At 42.2% G+C, this 19525-nt stretch overlaps 1 protein-coding gene across 2 annotated transcripts; it reads right to left on the bottom strand.

Moving 5' to 3' along the window:
- Window positions 1–924: 924 nt before the first annotated feature.
- pan3 (poly(A) specific ribonuclease subunit PAN3) lies at window positions 925–19295 on the bottom strand. Of its 2 annotated transcripts, none has more exons than XM_080794282.1 (18): window positions 18423–19295; window positions 17134–17255; window positions 15996–16068; window positions 14896–14966; window positions 14341–14485; window positions 13260–13474; window positions 13014–13118; window positions 12551–12608; window positions 11608–11769; window positions 10891–11007; window positions 10091–10192; window positions 7655–7820; window positions 7253–7340; window positions 6862–7001; window positions 5588–5717; window positions 4499–4563; window positions 4180–4318; window positions 925–2401 (listed from the first exon to the last, which is right to left on the bottom strand). In XM_080794282.1, exons 1-18 carry the CDS (start codon window positions 18778–18780, stop codon window positions 2261–2263), a joined length of 2397 nt encoding a protein of 798 aa, XP_080650408.1. In that variant the 5' UTR covers window positions 18781–19295; the 3' UTR covers window positions 925–2260. The 2 variants fall into 2 exon arrangements, with proteins under 2 accessions (XP_080650408.1, XP_080650409.1); XM_080794283.1 differs by lacking the exon at window positions 18423–19295 and adding an exon at window positions 17880–17910.
- Window positions 19296–19525: the final 230 nt, after the last annotated feature.

The following is a 19525-nucleotide window of genomic DNA, read 5'->3' as shown; positions in this document are numbered from 1 at the left end:
GGGTATTCTAAAGCACCACATTCACCAAATATGTTTTGTCTGTTCAATTCACTAAAAAGAAAAGAGGATGTAGTACATGATCTAACATGGGCAGCTCCCTGCACGTGGGTTGCCCTCAAGTACAGACCACTAATTTCTCCTGCACATTTAATGCAGGTAAACAAATTGACAACTGAAGCCAAAACCTGTTCTTCAAATGTTCATATGCTATCCCAGTCTTTCAAATATATTTGCGAGAACATAATCCATCCTTTTGACCTTTTTTGTCCTATAGGTTAAAAGGCCTGACACCAAAACTTCCAATGACCAAAACAGAACAAGACAAGTAAGGGAGGAATAAACAAAAGCAATTTGGCATAGCTTGTATTCTTTTCTGTCTGGACACAGCAGGTATTGAAGTGTGTTCACTTTTGAACGCACCACTGCAACATTTTACTGCCCGGTCTGGGCTGCTGAGGTTTATGAAAAGAAACCGCTGCCCTGTCTACAAGGTAAAATATACTCTGAATATGGGACTGTGCTTAAGGGCAACTCACCATCCCTTACAACATGATCACATTACCCATCTGAAGACTTCCCGCCCACTCCACCGTGGATCATCCATCCGACTGGAAAGAGGGCAACCAATGACGGCCAAACACATTCAATCATTGGGCCCCTCCAGCTGTCCTTCATCCTGAGAGAAATCCAAGCCATCCGAGTGAATACAATGACCAGAGCCCGTTTCCCTGGACCTCGGAAGTCGGAACCACCACAGGGAACTCCAGCTCTGTCACGTCACTGCTTTGTCTCAAGCACATCGTGTCTCATGATCTTAAAAAGTCAAATAAAACAAATCATTGTCACTCCGTTCCTATTTCTGCCCACTATCCGCCCCCCTCCCCCCCCCCCCCTCCCCTCCCCCCAAAACACCCCAACCCCTGCTGAGATTGGTCCACAGAATAAAGTTGTATCGAGGCAAAACAAATTGCACTCCCACATCCCATCATGCATCCCTGCATGAACAGTTGAGCAAAAAGAGGAAAACCAGCAAGAAATTCATCACAAAAAGCATAACTTATTCTCAAATGTAGAGGGGCCCGGGCCCTTTGAGAGGAAGGGAAGTTTGGGATGGGGAGAGAGAGAAAGATGGTGAGACAGGGGAACAAAATAAGGACATTCCACAAAGAGGCAGACATGGCTCCACCTCAAGAGGAGCCCAATCCATGGGCTACACCCTAGTGCTGGACTGACATTACCCATCCCCAACAGTTTGTTACAATTTCCACAACAGTGTCCATGAAACCAATAACTGTGGTTGCTGCATGACTGCATCTGTAACAAAGACTTGGTACACAGCACCGTGAGAACAGAGAAGACACCCTTTCTTCAGTGCCAACAGAAACCACACATTTTAAATGTCCAATCCCAAAGACCCGACCCGGTGAACCTACATTTGGCCTAATGCTCCACAACCCTTGACCGCCTGAATCCATGAGAGCCAGCACCCAAGTGGTTTGTCCTTTCTGAGGGAGGGGTGGGACCAACAACCAAGGCCATTTCAGAAATCAGTTCTATCCCTCCCCTCTATGAAAGCCTGGAGTGGTGTGTCCCCATCTTAGTGCGTCGGTATGAAGGGATGTGGTCTCCAGCAGGACGAGAGATGCAGGCAATAGAAAGCTGGATTCTCTTTTTGTCTTAATTCTTAGTATGCCATCGCTTTTATGTCTGTGTGTGTGTTTGTGTGACTTTAGCTCTCTGTACACCCTGTAGGCCACTTACTCAAATTCATAAAAAAGAAACAAAAGAATTAAAATCTTAGTGCATCCTCCTCAGAAAAAAAATAACCCCCAAATGTAGAAATAAACAATAAAAGCAGGAAAAAGTTCAAAACCACATGGTTTGAATCTCATGTTTTGTTCCCCCAAATCTAAAAAAATGTCATCATCCTCGTTTTGTCACAGCTTCCGTGTTTTCTTTTTTTTTACATTTGTTTTTAGTTTTGTTTTCTTCTTCTTCTTTTCAAATTTGCAGCTGCGGGATTTAAGAAAAACTAAAAAAATACAATTTAGAAAATCCATCCTGGTGGACAGGGCCAGTGTATGTGACTGAGGTTCAGCAAGCCCTGCCCCTCTTTGCCTGTGTCACGCTGATGATGATGATGATGATGATGATGTCATCTCTTTGAGCCTGGTCCTCCGCTGTAGTGCAATAGTGTGCTCCGGGTCCAAGCAGTCCCACCGCTGGGCCCGAAGAGGGTGAGGGTCTGGGGGGAGGGGCGCTACAGAGGGCCGTTAGCAGACGACTGCAGCTCCTGGAAGGTACTGTCGAAGCATCGCTTCAGGTCAGAGTAAGTCACCACCAGGACACTCTTCTCATCCCGCGACACCAAGTTGATTTTCTCAGGTACGCCCGCGTCCAGCTGATCGTGTGCACAGAACGAACACACACACACACACACATACACAAACATCTGTCATGGCTAGAAACATCAACTGTGGCCACAAAAAAGTGGCCACAAATTAGCAAAAAAATCTGAGACAGAAAGGATGAACCATGTTAAGGTGGGACGGTGTTTGAGTGGGAAGGTGTAATGAACAAGCATTCATAATATTACATTAAAAAAAAAAAAGGAAGTTCAACAGAGAGGACATTCTTCTCATAATAAGCATGACTAATATGTGCGATATGTGACAGTATCTTTATACAACTACATATTCTATGCTGAATATTTCAAGTGCAATAGACAGGGTTGGAATTGGAATGTTATGGACAGGGCATGTGCAGTGTAAAGCAGATGTGTGCGAGAACAGACTGTTGCACAAATGACAAAGATCGAAATGGACAGATTTTATGAAATTACACTAACTAATTGATATTAGTTAAACTTAAAATGAGCATGCTATTGGCTACAATGCGTAATAAACAGTGTTGTGACTAACGCCCTTACATCGCGTTACGTTACATAACGAAACTACTATTTGCAATAATTTGTAACCTAACGCTTTACATTTCCCATTCCATAACGGCGTTATAATTACTGTGCGTGTGTTAACCACGTTATGGCGTTATTATGTCAACTTATGTGATCAGTGAAAAGTCTCGCAGCTCCGTGAGTCTATCATACAGGCGTCTCTGTGCTGCTGACTGCAGTGCAGAGAGAGCGCTCTCTGGGCGCGTTCAGAAATACCGCACCGGAGCGCACTCGCCTATTAGTTTGCATTGCACAGTGTGCTCAGTGCGCTATTTCCGAACGCGCCCTCTGTGTTGACACGACAGTTTCGTTTGTGCAGTCATACTAGCCTCTGAGCCCACATGGCTTGATTGGCTTCACACCCCAACTTGATAAAAGCACGTCGCAGAAGAGGTCATTGATTGGCTAACGTAAGGCCAGATTTCAGCGTAAGCCAATCAGAGACAGTCTACAGGGTGGGCGGGCTTACTGGCTGTGGTAAACAGCAACACATTCAGTCACAGACACAAACCCTTGTAACGCATACACACTACACAGCCAGAAATCGCCGTTGAACGAAAATTATAATACAGTACCACACGCTAAAATGGCAAATGCGGATCATGACAGCGAGATCGGATGGTTTGTGGGTTGGAAAAATCGATTTTAAATGGCCACAGTAGCATGTCACCAAGAGTCAACTTGACAAAATGATTGCTAGGTAGCCTATGTTGTTGAGGAAATGCTTCCCCTCTCAACACCGGTGGAGTCTGTTCCTTGGTCAGCAAAATACCAGTGAAAGCAGGGCCAATGTGCAGAAATACATTTTCCAAATACCTGAACAGTGAATATTCTAAAATGGAAGATGAGCTCAAAAATACATTTGATGAATTAGAATATCTCTATAAAGATGCCTTTCAAAATTTCTGAACATCTTTTATTGTTCCACTACATTTCATAATGTTAGGAGGGAGTTGTCTTTTCTCTTACTGTGCGACAGAACAAAAAACCTTCTTTTAAATCGTTTATATTATTATTTTGACAAGTAAAGTAAAGTGGTTACTTTCATAATTTAATGTAAAGTAAAGTAACAAATTACTTTTTTAGATAAGTAACAATAACTATAAGTCCTTAATTTTTAAAAGTAACTTCCCCAACACTGGTAATAAAGTATAAATCAGGCATGGAGAGACAAACAGAGACAGAACTGAAGGATGCAAGTGAAAGAACGTTTGTGTGTGACTGACTTTGTTGAGGCAGGAGACAATATGGCTGAGGTCAATCCAGGGAGTCCCAGCTTCTGTTACTTGGTGGAAGATGTGGTCCCGGAACAGCTTCAACAGGTACCGGTCGCCTGTCTCCGACCACGTTGGGTCCTTCTGAAATCTACACCGAACACAAACACACAGTTGGTGAATTACTCTCACGGTACACAGTAGTAGAATCTCTATGATTTAATACTTTAGCCTTTAATAACCCACAGAAAACCCTGGATATTGATTACTCGGATCTTGAGCAAAGAAACTTGATCGGGACATCCCAAATCTTTAATTAAGTACAACTTACTCTGGCCTCTCGTTGATGGTGCCAAGTTTGGCCAAAAGGCGGAAGAGACGGCCATTTTGCACTTCCTGCAAATAGACACAATTTAATTATATTTATGCCCATTCCTTATATAGTCTGAGCTAGAATGATGCTGGTCCAATATTCTCTTATAAATGATTAAAGAGTGAGGTTTCTTCAGGTTGGTGCTAAATTTACAATTTAGGAATGTAGCAGATTATGCTCTTAATCCAGAGCAATTTACAGTAAGCAAGGACAACACAAGGTAATACATCAAATCCATAATTCTTTGGTAGAAAAGTAAGATTTAATTTTTCTAAAAATAATGTTACAGAATGAGTACATACAGAATACATGCCCTCTTGCTCTCTGCACCTAAATACCAGTGGGAAGGAGTTGATGTAAAAACATCTTCTGCTTAACACAATGTAAATGAAAACCCATCATGAATCATTCTAAAGACGTCTTGGGCACAAAATATTCACACAGCTATTCTGTGGGCATGGACCCAAAATGTAGTTCAACGACTGGGGGAAAAAAAGAAAGTCTGATAAACAGGAAACAGCACCTCACTAGCAAAGATGGTCACAGACCACAGACATTTGGGCAGAAGACTTGAGGTCTAGAGCAGTTGTGAAAGCTTATTTAGCTTACCATTCATTGTATAACTGCAATTTTATGTCATTATGTATTTGATTGTTAGTTGTTCCATTATTGGTAAAGGAGGGCGATGAAGTCACTTGTTACCATCCATGAGTATGTGCAAATTGAATTGAGTGTAATTGAGTTGCACGTGATGATGGGTTGGGGATGAGTTAAAGAGCTGCGTTTTCACACATTTAAGCTCTAAAAATGGTAACAGAAATAGCCGTGTCAGCATCGTACACAGCACAACATCCTGTGTTCACACCCACAGCCATACCCATAATTAATTTCTTCCCCGTTTTTACAATTTTGCAGAGCGAAGTCAGCGAACTTTAGCCCATGAATTTCATTCAGCAATAACACATGAGAATTGCATTCATCGCAACATCCCCCATGTGCGTGTGTGCATCCATGTTCTTGTATGTGCAGGGATCTGCATTTGTATACCTTGGCCAGGTCTTCTTCAATGACATCGTTCCTCATCTGCGATGCGTCCAGTTGTGTGTAGAACCTGGCTCCGATCATAGGCATTATGTCATTGACACTGCGCAGCCGAGACTGCTCAGTCAGCAGGTACCTGCACACACCATAATGATAAGGTCCGTGTGCGGGTGCATGGAATTATCACAGTCCAATCGCACCGAGTCTACTGAAATACAGGTGTGAATGCGCCTTTAGTCAGGTAATTGGATGGTTGTCTGGGTATGTAATATGTATCCACCATAATCGGAGTAGGCCTGTTGTGTGATTGATCGAGCCAGGAATTACAGTTTTTAACACTTTAATTGCCCGGGGTTATTTAATCCATTACATTATAGCGCCCAGTCGATTTATAAACACGGACCACTTTTACCGACGGACCGGATGTTGTTCCGGATGTGGCTGTAGCAGATAGATATAGCCACACCACTCTAGAGTCGATCGACAACAACGGGAGGTAAGAATAAATCTATCGCGACTAGCGACTGGACAGCGGAGGGCCGTCTAATACAGGATGTTTTTTAATAATTAGACGGGATGATTTAGATTGCGAGTTAATGACGTTTTAAGATTTTCATTGTCGTCGGCTAAACAGGGGAGGAACATTTTCGATGACGTCTCACTGTTGCGCAACATCGAGGATTGCACAACAGGCGCTTCCAGGCTGTGGAGCGATGCGATCAATAAACTTCGTTTTTTGGATCAAACTTTGTCTTGAGCGTCGGGCGTTACTGATAGAAAGGCCAAAGAACTTCGGCCTGGGCGTGTTAACTGGAGAAAATCTATTTTGTAGGTATTCTAGCTTGAACTAATAACTTTTTGTTTACTCTGATTTATCCTTACCGTATTTTTTAACCCTGAAGTGACGTTTGTTGACTGAGGCAACTGGCTGAGCCACCTTGTCCAAAACTCAGTTACATATACATGTCATATGATAAACATGTATCACACAAATTATTTTATATTACATTACTATATTATGTAATTGGGGCCCATTTAATTTTACTAATTCTAATTAGGCATGATCTCAGGAGCTTAAATAAGTCTTAAGTCTAAATGCTCCGTCCCAGAGATAAACTTTACTCTGGTACAGTAGGTCTTACCTACCTGGCACTGCTAACATATAGCCAAGTGTGTTAACTTAAAACTGTTTTCAAATACTAAGGATGACCAATACTTTGACTGGAGCATGCATTTTAACCCATTGCATTGCAAGCCAAGACATGGGACATTGTTCTTACAAGATCAGGTTCTTGAGGTCTGATGAGTAGTTGATTGACACGAGCTCCATGGCCTTCTGCAGATTCTCCCTTTGAATACCAGCAAGGGAGTTGCATGCCAATGCCAGCACCACCTTGCCCAGGGAGATTAGGTCTGCTTGCTGCACAACACACACACACACACACACACACACACACACACACACACACAAAACACCAAGTGGTAAGAAACCCTGTCTACCACCTGGCTTTCTTGTGCTCTAAATGATTAGACAGTGAGACACACAAAACTATATTTTTTGAGCAAGCCATGATTACAGATTACAGTAGCCAGCCACACATGAATACATCGTTCTCTTTTTTTCAATACTTGCACAGATACAACAAGCCATGTGAAAACTACATTAAGTACCTGGTACTGTGGCATAAGGGCAAGGTGATTAGTCTGACTGTTGTCAAACGTTAAGACATCAAACACTCCGACACAGTTCACTCGTAACCTGCAGAGAGAGTAATATAATTCAGTGTGTGCATGCACGTATCTCTTGCTTGTGGATGCATGGTTTTGACTTCTACACATGTGAAGCTGCTCTGGAAAAAACGAAGAAAAATGCAGTAAGCCTGTAATGAAATTGCTTCTGCTTTAAAAAAAAATCTTTTTAAACCATAAACCCTGTAAACACAATCTGTAAACAGTGCCTTGCGTGCAACTTGCTGAAACCCATGCCGCTTTTCAGAGAAAAAACATATTTATAAATAACCTGCTCAAAAGGTATGTGTGTGCGTGTTTACATAGTATATACATGTGGTGTACCTGGTCTTTCCAGTGATGAGAATCTTGCTGGGGTCCATGACTCGGCAGGCCAGGCCAGCAGTGTGAATGGTGCGCAAGGCTGAGCTCAGCTGGACAATGTAGGCCCAGATCAGAGATTCTGGGAGCAAACCTGCATGTTGCCGAGGCGGCGGAGGCTCATGTTGGCCTACACAGGTACAGGTACACACACACACACACACACACACACACACACACACAACACATGAACACATTAGATCACAATGGAAAGTTAGGACTTTCAGGTCATTATTATGACGACATTACATGCTATTGAGTGCAAGAACCAGAACCATAGCCAATTTAAAAAGACAAAACGTACATGGTATAATAATAGTTTTACTATTTTAAAGTAGACATTGCGCCGCACACAACCATGTGCATTTCAGTTAGTCTGCAGTATTTATTGGGAGGACTTGTATTGGCAACACAGGATAGAGGCCACTAGTCTCCACTAAAAACGTTAGGAAAAAAGCAAGTATTATGTTTCTGGCTGAGTTAAGTGTTGTTAGGGTATTTTTAGACGCAAAGGACAAAAATATGCTACAATTCTTAAGCTGTGTTTTTACATGACTACTTTCTCCATGACAAGAAAGAGTTTCTTGCCATTCATTGTGAAATGGCCAGAGAAGGTCTGAGAGGTTTTGCTTCCTCTGACCGTGTTCCTGGCAGGTACAGTAGGCTGTACTGTACAATGTGCACCACCTATCAGGGGATGACTTTCAGCCACAATTTCCTCTCAACTGCTCTCGTCTCGCTTGCTCTCTTCAACATGGTAACAAAAGCCAACTGCCAGACCAGATTTTAATCGGTTTCATGAAAGCCGGTTAATCTTGCCAGATTTAGCCAGTTAACCTGGATATGTTGAGGCTTGATTCATGAAAGCAATGCCACATTAGTTAACTAATCGTGATGTCTTCTTCTGTTCATTAAGCAGTCAATCTGATCACAAACAAAAAATTCCCACACTTATTCAATTATTATGTGTTTATATTTCATTATTTTTATTAGTCTGCAATGCTCTGCATTAAAACATAATCCCTATATACAAAATAGAATAACAGAAATATATAGGCTGTACAACCTCATCATGACAGCTTGTGAGCTTGTAGATAATACTTTTGGCGAATGTTCCCCCAGAATAGGTTTGCTGGGGTGAAAGTTAATCAAATATGCCTACATCCTGTTATTTATTTCTTATTGTAAAATACACCCGACCAGATAAAACGGATATGGCACATTAAATAAAACATTTGGTATTGTTGGTATCCTCTGAAGCAACAGAGATGTTTTCTAATGGTCAGGTTGTTCTGGAATTGCTGCCCCAACCCTGTGGAATGCATTCCACCAAACGCTCTCATTCCACTGTTTTTTATTTTAATTCCTTTGTCTTAGTGTTCCCCCTAATATTTATATATATATTTTTGTTTTTTCATGCCACCCATGTAAAGCACATTTGAGTATTCATATAGACTACCTGCATTGCTACCACCATGATACAAATCAATGTTTTATAAGCTTATATGTAGTCACAATTCATTGATATACCAAAATCCATTTGAAAATTGATATCACTGTTCTCAATCTCAGGTCGAATATTGATATGCGATTAAAATGAGATTCATTGAGATTAATTAATTACAAAGCCTCTAATTAAGTGTGCAAGTGGCAAAAAACAGACCCATGCTCAAGGCTGACAACAATCACACATTTAAATACTCCGCACACACAGTACATCTTCTGCACATGGGCAGGGGCGGGAACCCCTTTTGGTGTTTTACCCCTTCAGGCCGGGAACCCATTTTGGGTTCTGTACAGTATTCAAAAATGTAAATATTTGAAGTTTTTCCGAAAACTTTGGTCAGGGTTTTTAGAATCGGCCTCAGGCCTGAATGGGTTAACACTTTAATTGCCCGGGGGTTATTTAATCCATTACATTATAGCGCCCAGTTGATTTATAAACACGGACCACTTTTACCGACGCACCGGATGTTGTTCCGGATGTGGCTGTAGCAGCTAGATATAGCCAAACCACTCTAGAGCCGACAACAACGGGAGGTAAGAATAAATCTATCGCGACTAGCGACTGGACAGGAGGGCCGTCTAACACAGGATGTTTTTTTTTATAATTAGACGGGATGATTTTAAGATTTTCGTTGTCGTCTGCTAAACAGGGGAGGAACATTTTCGATGACGTCTCACTGTTGCGCAACATTGAGGATTGCACAACAGGCACTTCCAAAGAACTTCGTCCTGGGCGATGGGGGTGTTGATAAGCGGTCAGTTCTCACTAAAGTGTGAACTGTAGCAGATGAGAGGGCGGTGATCTATAAGGGTGTGAATGTGCAAGTGTGAAGAAAATGGATTGAGAGATACGACAGCAAGAGACGGATAAGCAGAATGAGAAGCCCAACTGACCCCACTTCCTCTTGGTGAAGTAGGAGTCTGCTGCGGGGTCGTTGAAGTGTCTGCTGAACATGGTCTCTGCACCCGCATGGAAGTCATAGGAGAACACCAACGCTGGTGGACAAAAAACACAACCAAGCCATTATCAGTTTGCAAAGCATGCACAGAATCCAAAACAATACAGTAGGGCTGGGCAATTAATCAAAAATATATATCTGATTCTAAACTGATCTTTAGAAACAATAAACAATTCATATATAGGGTAACATATTAATCAAGCCGAGAGAGGTATTATTACTAATAATGTAACGTATTAATCTTGATACAAAGTAATAAGTAACGTAATATTAGTCATAACTAGCAACATTTCTGAACTGCCCACAGCCCTCCTATGAGACACAGACCAAGTAGAAAGAAATTGTGGTATTTTATCATGTACATTAGTAAGGACCAATTATATGAATATGGGCTGAAAAGTGGTGAAGTGGTCCTTTAAAATCTGACAAATGCACCTGTCATTTTTTTTTAATCTGACAAATGCACCTGTCATTTTTGTAGTATAAAAAAAAGGCTTATTACTTTACCTCAACTTTCAGGCTTTATGTATCTCAGATGATCTATATTATTACTACAGGTTTTGTAGGAATTCATATCACAATTCATTGTTTTTTTAAAGACCTGACACACACACACACACACACACAGGTTCCAACATAATTCTGACGGATGATATCCAGTGAAACAAAAACACAACCGCAATTACAGCAAAGTCACAGATATACGGCACACATACAGTACACACACACACTCACAATGATCTCCAAAGGCCTTGGTGGTGAAGACCTCCCTCAGGGTGACAGAGTTGGAGTGCTGAATCTTCTTCCACATGTCCACCAGCATCATGCACTTGGTGTTCACCAGACGAAACCCTGGACACACAAGAGGTACATAAACACTAAAAAACACAGGTGGCTCAGTGGGAGCAACGACGATATGCTCCTAGGGAGCCCGAGCGACGACCCAGGTTTGAATCCAACCCCCGTCTCTTGTCTTGCATGTCTCTCTACACTCTCCTGAAATAAAGCATAAAAATTGCCAAAAGATTTATCTAAAAGAAAGAGAATAAACCATATTTAGTGATGAACATTACCAATAAAAAAAGAAAGGATGCATTGGAAATAATGAAAATCATTTAAAGAGCAGGCAGCCCACTTTGTATTTACTTGCTATTTACACAGCAAGAGTTGACCAACTACAGTACACAGTAAAATCCTTGGTATTCATTTAAGTGTGTAAAAGTAGAGCACAAATGGAACAAATGGTTTAATTTGTACAGTTTCCACATACTGTAAACACGTAATTTAATATTTTACACAAATTACTTTGTAGGGGATTTGTGCGCTTTCAATACTGCATTGGAAGGGAAACATCAACAGGATGTTGCAGAGAGTAGAGGGGTCCTGTTCCTCACACCATCTCTGGGCATGGATAGGTCTTTTCCACATGGCCCACATCACACCACATCTCACCATGTATTCTCCTCAGGCAGTAAGGTAGGTCATCCTTGCTGTTGACCGCCTTGTAACAGGAAGTGATGTAGCTGAAATTGCTGGTCTTCTGCATGCGGTTGGGTGGGGGGACAGGCTCCAGGGGGAACAGGCTGTGGTAGCTGTCCACATCACTTGGAACACCTGTCAAAACACAGCAGGAGTTAGAAGACAAATGCAGACACACTTGCACACAATCTCAGAATAGACAAGGAAATCCACAAACTCACAACACACAATATAAAAAGCCAGTGACTAGGTTTTCTCCTGTGACCCATGCTGTATGTTAATAGCTCACTAATATCCACTAAAATGGGTATGTCAAAGTCGTGTTGCGTTGCGATAGTGCTGACACACCTAACTTTGACAATCCCTCAGTGTGTGCCTGAAACATGCCACCAAAGCTCCACATGAATAAACTATGGACTGATCGAGAGAAGATTCATGATGTGGGTCCCGTCAGACTGGAGGGAAGACCACAAACACCTCACAGTCACAACACATGTCAACTGTCGGAAGTAAGGAACCAACACCACAACCTACCAGTGAGACTAGTATCAGTCGAAAACGCAAGAACAGAAGTGAAACTGGGAATGATCAGTATGTTACGCAGAAGAGATTGATACTTTTGGGTCAAAAAGCTCATACGTCAAGATCACAGCCAGTGTTACGATGACATAATAGTCATATCTAAGGAATATAACCAGGAAACATATAGAACAAGGTGTTTGTAGTGGATTTTGAAACCCTGCCCACACAATGTCACCCCCCCCCCACCCCCCCACCCATCATGTGCTTGTATGCAACATGCAATCATACATCATACTGTATTGTATGCAAGTTAAATATATGGAGATACAATATTTTTGCCCGACAGCAACAAGTAACAATTATCCGACCACAGCGAAGTCGATATATATTTTACCTTGGTTCTCTGATTGGTCAAACTGGGCCATTGTCATTAGATGTCTGTTTACCAGCTCCTGAGGAGGGGGGAGGGGGGACAGGAGGATATGACATCCGATTAGGGCTGCACGGTCATTTAAATTATAATCCTGATTGCAGTACTTAATATTGTAATCGCAATTATTGGTAATGATGATTTTTGGTGGTAAAGGATAATTTGACCATATTCTGTCTTTGTTTCTCATTGTGCTCTTCATCGGTACCATATGAAATAGTATGTAATGGCCTCTGTGATTCTACTGATGGGTTGTGCAATGCTCTGGTTATTGGTGGAGACATGGGAAAGGTGCAACATCTAACCAAATAAGCTCCACAAATACATAAATGTGACACATACCATTTTTTCCAATTAATTGTGTCATGTCGGATAGTCATATGTCAGAAAGGGCAAAAGATGAAAAGCAATAGCGGAGGTGCAATACCTGTCGTAGTTCATCAGCCATGAAGAAGGATGGGGCGTTGGCTTTGGGCTGCATGTAGGCTACATGAGGCGCGGTAGGGGGATAGATATGGTAGGTAGGAAACACCTGTGATGAAAACGGAAGAAGATAACTTCCCATTTATGAGTAAATCAAAACTTGCTTTCTGTTCGTGTTCTTGCTGGTTTTCAACCAGATGCAACCATGTTTTCAGGGAAATTACCACAGTGTATTTCAAACAGCACGTACCATCCCGGCCATGGGCGCAGGTGGGGCGTTGTCGGTATAGAAGTAGGTGGTCCCACCCACAGTCTCCTTCTGGATAATGTGGGCTTCAGCTGAAGTGGTGGGCACCATGTAGTTGGCAGGGTTGGGGGTGTGGCTGCGTCGGCGAGGGGCAGGTGAGGTGTGTGGTGTGATTTTGGGAGAATGGAGAGGAGAAGAGCCAGCAGAGAGAGACATTCCTAAAGTTGGGGTGAAAAATAAATATTATTCAGAAACCCAGAATGCAACATGGGCCTGTCTGGTGTTTTCTATATTACTGCACAACATGACAAGTCAATAGTCAGATATACTGAACAACATATTTCATTTTAATATTATATAGAGAGCAGGATGCATCCAAATGTATTATACTATAATTTTATGTATCAATACAAAAACCAATGTTATTTATTTAATCATCTTATAAATTATATCCTCTCTGGTGTACACATACACAATGACACACCCTGTATGTATGTATTTATCACACACACTCTCTCTCACACACACACACACACACACACACACACCGAGAGCTGGGGGCAATAAAGAGAGTTTCTTTCTTAAAGGCAGCACATCATTCTATAAACGTATGTCAGTCTCTGTACACAACATGTTTCAGAGCTCAAGTAATTTAACGCCCAACTAGCTCCTTAACACTATGGACCAGACTCAGTGCGAAGTTAACGACCAACGTATCTTCCACGTTTACACTCTGGGTTCGCTGTGATTGGTTGAGATGGCCGTATAAGCAAATCCCAACACTGTCCTTAACAACCCGCCCCCCCAATTACTGTGATTGGTTTAGATGTGCAAAGAGAGAACTATATAGACGCTTCAAAAGGTCAAAAAGACTTTGCTATATGTCCGTTGCTGAATCGATGCAGAATCATGCACGGTTGAATTGCGATGCATTGCTGAATCGACACTACAGTTTAGGGCTCATTGCAAATCTTCAGTCTGAATTAGGCTTAATTTAAGAGAAGAACATTTTTGACTGGAAACAAAGTATTACAAAAGATAGGGTGTATTCCCAGCTGAGATGGCAGTGATTCAAAAGCCTCACCTGGGGCCAGGCCAGCAGCTGTAGAGCTGCTGAGACCAGGATGGGAGAAGAGAGGTGAGGGGAAGGCCTGGACACTGGGCTGGGGCATGGTGGCCATGCGTGGAGCTGCTTTAGGGATAAACTCACTGGCTGCTGGGTTTGGAGTCTGGGGACACAGGTTGGAATCAAGAATTCATTCAACTCCCTCACAAAATAATTAATAGACAAAACCTGCAAATCGTCAAGCAGAAACCTCATATATATATATATATAAATACACACACATATATATATATATATATTTATTTTTGTTGTTGTAAATGAATGCCGTACTTTGTTGTAGCAGAGTGTCATGCATAAGGAGCATAAATTGGCAATGTACAAGCTTACAATTTGTCAGCTACTTTCACATTTTTTAAGTTCCTCCGTGGGCTATATAAATATTGAACCAAAGAAAAGTATTAACAAGAGCTTGTGTGACTAAATAATAACTACAATAACTACACTTCCATTTCTTGGAAACTAACAGTTTTGGCCATATGAGGTTTCCACCCGGAAGCGACAAACACATCTCACCTTTCTCCTCTGTGATATGCTAAGAGCACCAAAATCACTGAATAGCGATGATGTCGGAGAGTTCACTGGATCTGCAGAAGGACACAGGAGGTCAGGAGTGGAGCTCTTATGGATGTACAGTCTTTCATGGATGATAGACTCTAAAGCTCTAGTGTAGTTTTTTTATGTCAAGAACCCCCAAATTGATATGCATTTGGCTGCAGAGCCCAACCTGAAAATATTTTGTACCAGAGACAACCATACACAATTTGTGTTCTTAAAATGTTTAAAAGAATATAGCAAATTGATTTAGTAGATATTTTGATACTATATATTTTAACTTTCCATAAAAAAACTTCCATACAAAGATTTTCCAGACTCAAACTTTCAAAATATGCATTAGATTATTTAGATTATATTCCCATGCATCCACGTTCAAAAATATAGACGCTTATTGCCACATGACATCCATACTCTAGGAACATACATGAAATTTGTCCACAAATTAATCCTAACTATTAGGAGCAATGCTTGCTGGGGAGCAGTTCGGGATTAAGTGTCTTGCTCAGGGACACTTCAAGGCCTAGTCTAAATCTTAATTAATGGTCTTAAATTTGAACTGTTACTAGGTACTACTGTAGTAGCCTATTAACTAGTCCACACAGGAATCTGCAGAAAAAGTCTCGATCCCAATCCTTGATTCCGAGGCTTAGTTAATATTCGGCGGACATTAATAATCAAAGATTCCAATAATTGTTTTTGGGGATTGATTATTATTATTCATGTTTTAATTATTTGTTTTGGTTGAAAAGGTTGTCATTCAAACCCTGTCCACAACTGTAACTACAGTTTAGACAAGAGGATACTTAATGTGGGTGTAATATTTATTCTTTTCTGGGACATTCTACTATTCTGCAGATGGTCGAGAATTCCACGGACGGCATTGAAATCAGCAGTAAATTCCGCAATCTCCGATTCCTGTGGGGACTAATTAACCACAGACGTCAGATGGTGTCACCTAGATGGTGTGAAGTTCCATAATCATATACGAATCCTGCCCCTCAAGGACCCCACTCCCCACTTTGATGACCACTGTTCAAGCGGACAATTCAATTTCTTACCAAGAGCGCTGTGGCTGAAGTTCTTGGCACCATCATTGACGAGACTGGGAGAACTACTGCTGGTGGTCATTCGCTAGAAATGGCAGGAACAAGCGAGACAAGTCACAGATTATAAACAAAATAAAGTATTGTTTATAAATGTTTAAAATAAAAATAAAATAAAATCGGTACACAAAGTTCGGAAACTTAACTTTGGTCCATTTCTCCACTTTAATAATACCAATTGGTATTGAATCTTATATATCATTTTAATCGTTGATGATTTGAACATACGAGGTATAGAATGTAGGGATCGGACATACCTGGAATGAGTAACACTGCTAAACGTGTGGGTTGCACCCCCAAAACATTTTCCAAAATGAAATATTGTTCTGTTGGCAGGTGTGCGCCAGTCATAGGTGTGTGCCACTCAGTCACACGTGTGTGCCAGGCATATAAGCATGGGTCCTGCGACTTTCTTAACTTTGTTTATGCTCAAAGCAGCAGCAACACTGGTGGAAAGATGCCATGTTTGTCAGGATAAGGCCTGTGCATTGCAATAGGGCAAGTGGATGCTGATGTTCCAGCATACAGTACATATAGTGGCAGCATTCGTTTGTGTCAGACCTGGTACCATTTCAAAACTTAAGACAATGTTAAGGGATGTCCGATCCCGACATGCTATACATTGTTGTAAAGGTGACTAATCAACGATTAAAATGATATAAGATACAATACCTTATACCAATGGGTATTATTAAAGTAGAGAAACAATGGACCAAAGCTACGTTTCCAAACTTTATGTGCCGAGTTTATATTAAAACAAAAATTTGATGTGTAGACCAGTGGTTCATGGGGTCCTTGAGGGAGTCCCCAGCTAAATGACAGAGTTAATCTTCTTCATCATTACATGTACACGTGAATAGAACTACTGAACATACAAGAATGGCTATTTTGATCAGAGTTTCACCGTTATCTCTATACCTACAGTACAAAGAATCAAATTGTGTGTCACTGAAATTAAAAAGGTTGAGAATCACCGTCACTGGCATAGATCTTGCCTTACCCCTTATGCCTATACTTTTTTTGGCATTTAAAAAAAAACAAGATATGGATCATATGACCCTTTATCCGACTTAAAAAAACGTGTTTAGTGTACCTGCATCATAGAGTATTTGGACTCTGCTGGGCTTCCAAACCCATTGACCCCAATAAAGCTGCTGCTGAAGTATGAGTTGGTCAAATTGGCATCATTTAAGGTCCCGCCCTCCATCCCTGGGACTGTGGGTGAGAGGAAGCAAAGTTTAACAACTACTACTACTATTACTACTTCGTACATCCGGAATAACATGATTGGCATGCAATAAACCACTCCAAAACAAACAATAAAATAGTACTGCTGATGCCAAAACTAAACAGAGTATCTGCCTGGCCAATCACAGAGCTTATTGGGAAGGGAGTAAACAGTTCTGCTGCAAAGCATGCTACTTCTACTAGGCATGGTACACTACACTAAAGGCATGATATCCAAAACACGAGTCTCCCCCCCCCCCCCCCCCCCCCCCAAGTCTCATTTTTATATTCCCGATGACTCGCACTAGGCTATGTTTACCGTTAGTGGCTGCGTGTTAGGTAACTAGGTTGATGCTGTAACAGCCACATTGAAACGGGTCGAAGCAAAGCAACAACAATGCCCTGTGCACGACTAGCTAACCGCTAGCTGATGTTAGCCAACACTCCAGACAAATGAACGCTGCAGCTCATCTCGCTCACATTTTACCTCCCAACTAAAACTGACTAAAGTCTACGAAAACCAAAAGCAAGCGGCTATAATGTAAGCAACCACCTACCATAGCTAGTTATAAGCTAGCTATAATAGGAGCTGGTCAATTTCTGCCCACTCACCCCCTCAGTCACAGCTGTCAAACACTGCGGGCCCTCTTCGTGTTAGGCTAGTGCAAAAACAGCTAACATGAAACATCAAGGATAGATCAGTGACGCCACAACCAGTCGCCGGACGGCGTCAATTAGCGGTTCAAAGCCCGAGTCGGAAACACTTCCGCGTGACGGTGACATCACTGACGACTCCCTCTCCTTGGTACCGTCATTCTAGCCCACCAACTATGAATGTTGCTAATAAATAAACCATGACTTCATTGCAAGAGCCAGTCCCCCATAATAAGCATAATGTCTTATTCGGACACACATTCTTACACAAAATGCCAAGTCAATGCATCACACGTTATTTTCGTGGAGGAAAAGAAAGGAGACCAAGAAGGCCTCGCTTAAATCCTCGACCTCGATTTGAACAAAGCCCCCACACACTCACACAGGGCCACACAAGTAGAGTGCAGAGCGTACAGTCCGTGTTTGGGGCCTTGTCCCGGTGCACTTCTGGAGCAAGACAGACAGACTGTGCAACAGTGCATATACTGTGTATATACTCACTGGTCAACAACTGTCCCTCTAGAGGCGTGCCTGCAGGCCCCTGCAGGGACTCGTTCTTCTTGGAGACACTGGAGACTCCCGCGCCTCCGCCACTACAGGACACTGCGGGACCGCTGAGTGGGTACCCGGCTGGAGCCTGCACCTGTCCCCCGGTCAGTGATAACGGGACGGGGCTGCCGCCGCCGTGCAGCGACAGGCTCGACATGGACGGATCCTCGTGCAAGAACTGACACTCGTCCCCATAAAAGCACGTCTTGTCCTTGGCGTAGTATCGGCAGAACTTCACCTTGACGTTGGGTATCCCGAGACTCCCGACACCCCCGAGCGGAGCAGCTGAAACTGGGAGTCCACTGTTCATGGCACCGCTGCTGCTGCTGCTGCTGCCGCTGCCTCCGGAAGACCCTCACACATAGAGAGGGACGCAGATAGCCAGCGAGCTAGCTGCTAGCTGCTGGCTCCCTTCTCTGAAAACAGGTTTCTCTAAACCAATAACACGATTAATATGACTTCAGATAGTCCAAAAGAAATTGCCACAACACGAATAGTACTCACATTATAACGCTAGAATGCGAGTTTTCGATGAAAAAAAAATGGCATTGTAAAATCCTGGGTCGTCGTTGTTGTCGCTATCCATGCAGCTGGCCTCACGATGTAGCCTGTTGTTGAACTGAACTCACGCTGTTGTTGTTTTCTATCCGTGCAGAACAGAACAGCAGGCTACCCTGCTACAGACCTGCTAGCATAGCTTTGCATTGTGGGTATACTACCTTGATCAAAGAAGAACGTACATTGCTACAATGTTTGGCACAGTGTGGCTGGCTGGCTACTAGTACAATCTACATTGTAACACAAGTGTGCACCTACGGAGCATGGTGGTTTTTGTGAACGAAAACAAATATGTCATCTTTTATCTGGCGGCAGTCCGCCCCTGCTTCGGCATTCGGCATAATGAGAACGTCAGCCAACTTTACAAACTAAATGCTGATGCTTTCTGGTCACCTGCTGCCTGCTGGGCTGTAACCATCGTGCAGGTGGAAAATGTCAAACAGATCTTGACTTCTATAAATTAACAATCTTATTTTTCAATGACGTAATCTGATGAA

The sequence above is a fragment of the Protomyctophum bolini genome, assembly GCF_963924005.1.
Source record: "Protomyctophum bolini genome assembly, chromosome: 21".
NCBI classification, from domain to species: Eukaryota; Metazoa; Chordata; class Actinopteri; order Myctophiformes; family Myctophidae; genus Protomyctophum; species Protomyctophum bolini.
This window is presented reverse-complemented; position numbering and strand designations above follow the sequence as displayed.

What these genes read in the sequence shown, in the direction of transcription:
- pan3 (XM_080794282.1), bottom strand. Translation starts at nt 18,780, where the DNA reads ATGAACAGTGGACTCCCAGTTTCAGCTGCTCCGCTCGGGGGTGTCGGG. An exon ending in CAAGGCCTTTGGAGATCATT is followed by an intron (nt 10,193 to 10,890) that starts GTGAGTGTGTGT and finishes TTTGTCCACCAG; the next exon opens with CGTTGGTGTTCTCCTATGAC. An exon ending in TTGTCTCCTGCCTCAACAAA is followed by an intron (nt 2,402 to 4,179) that starts GTCAGTCACACA and finishes GCACACGATCAG; the next exon opens with CTGGACGCGGGCGTACCTGA.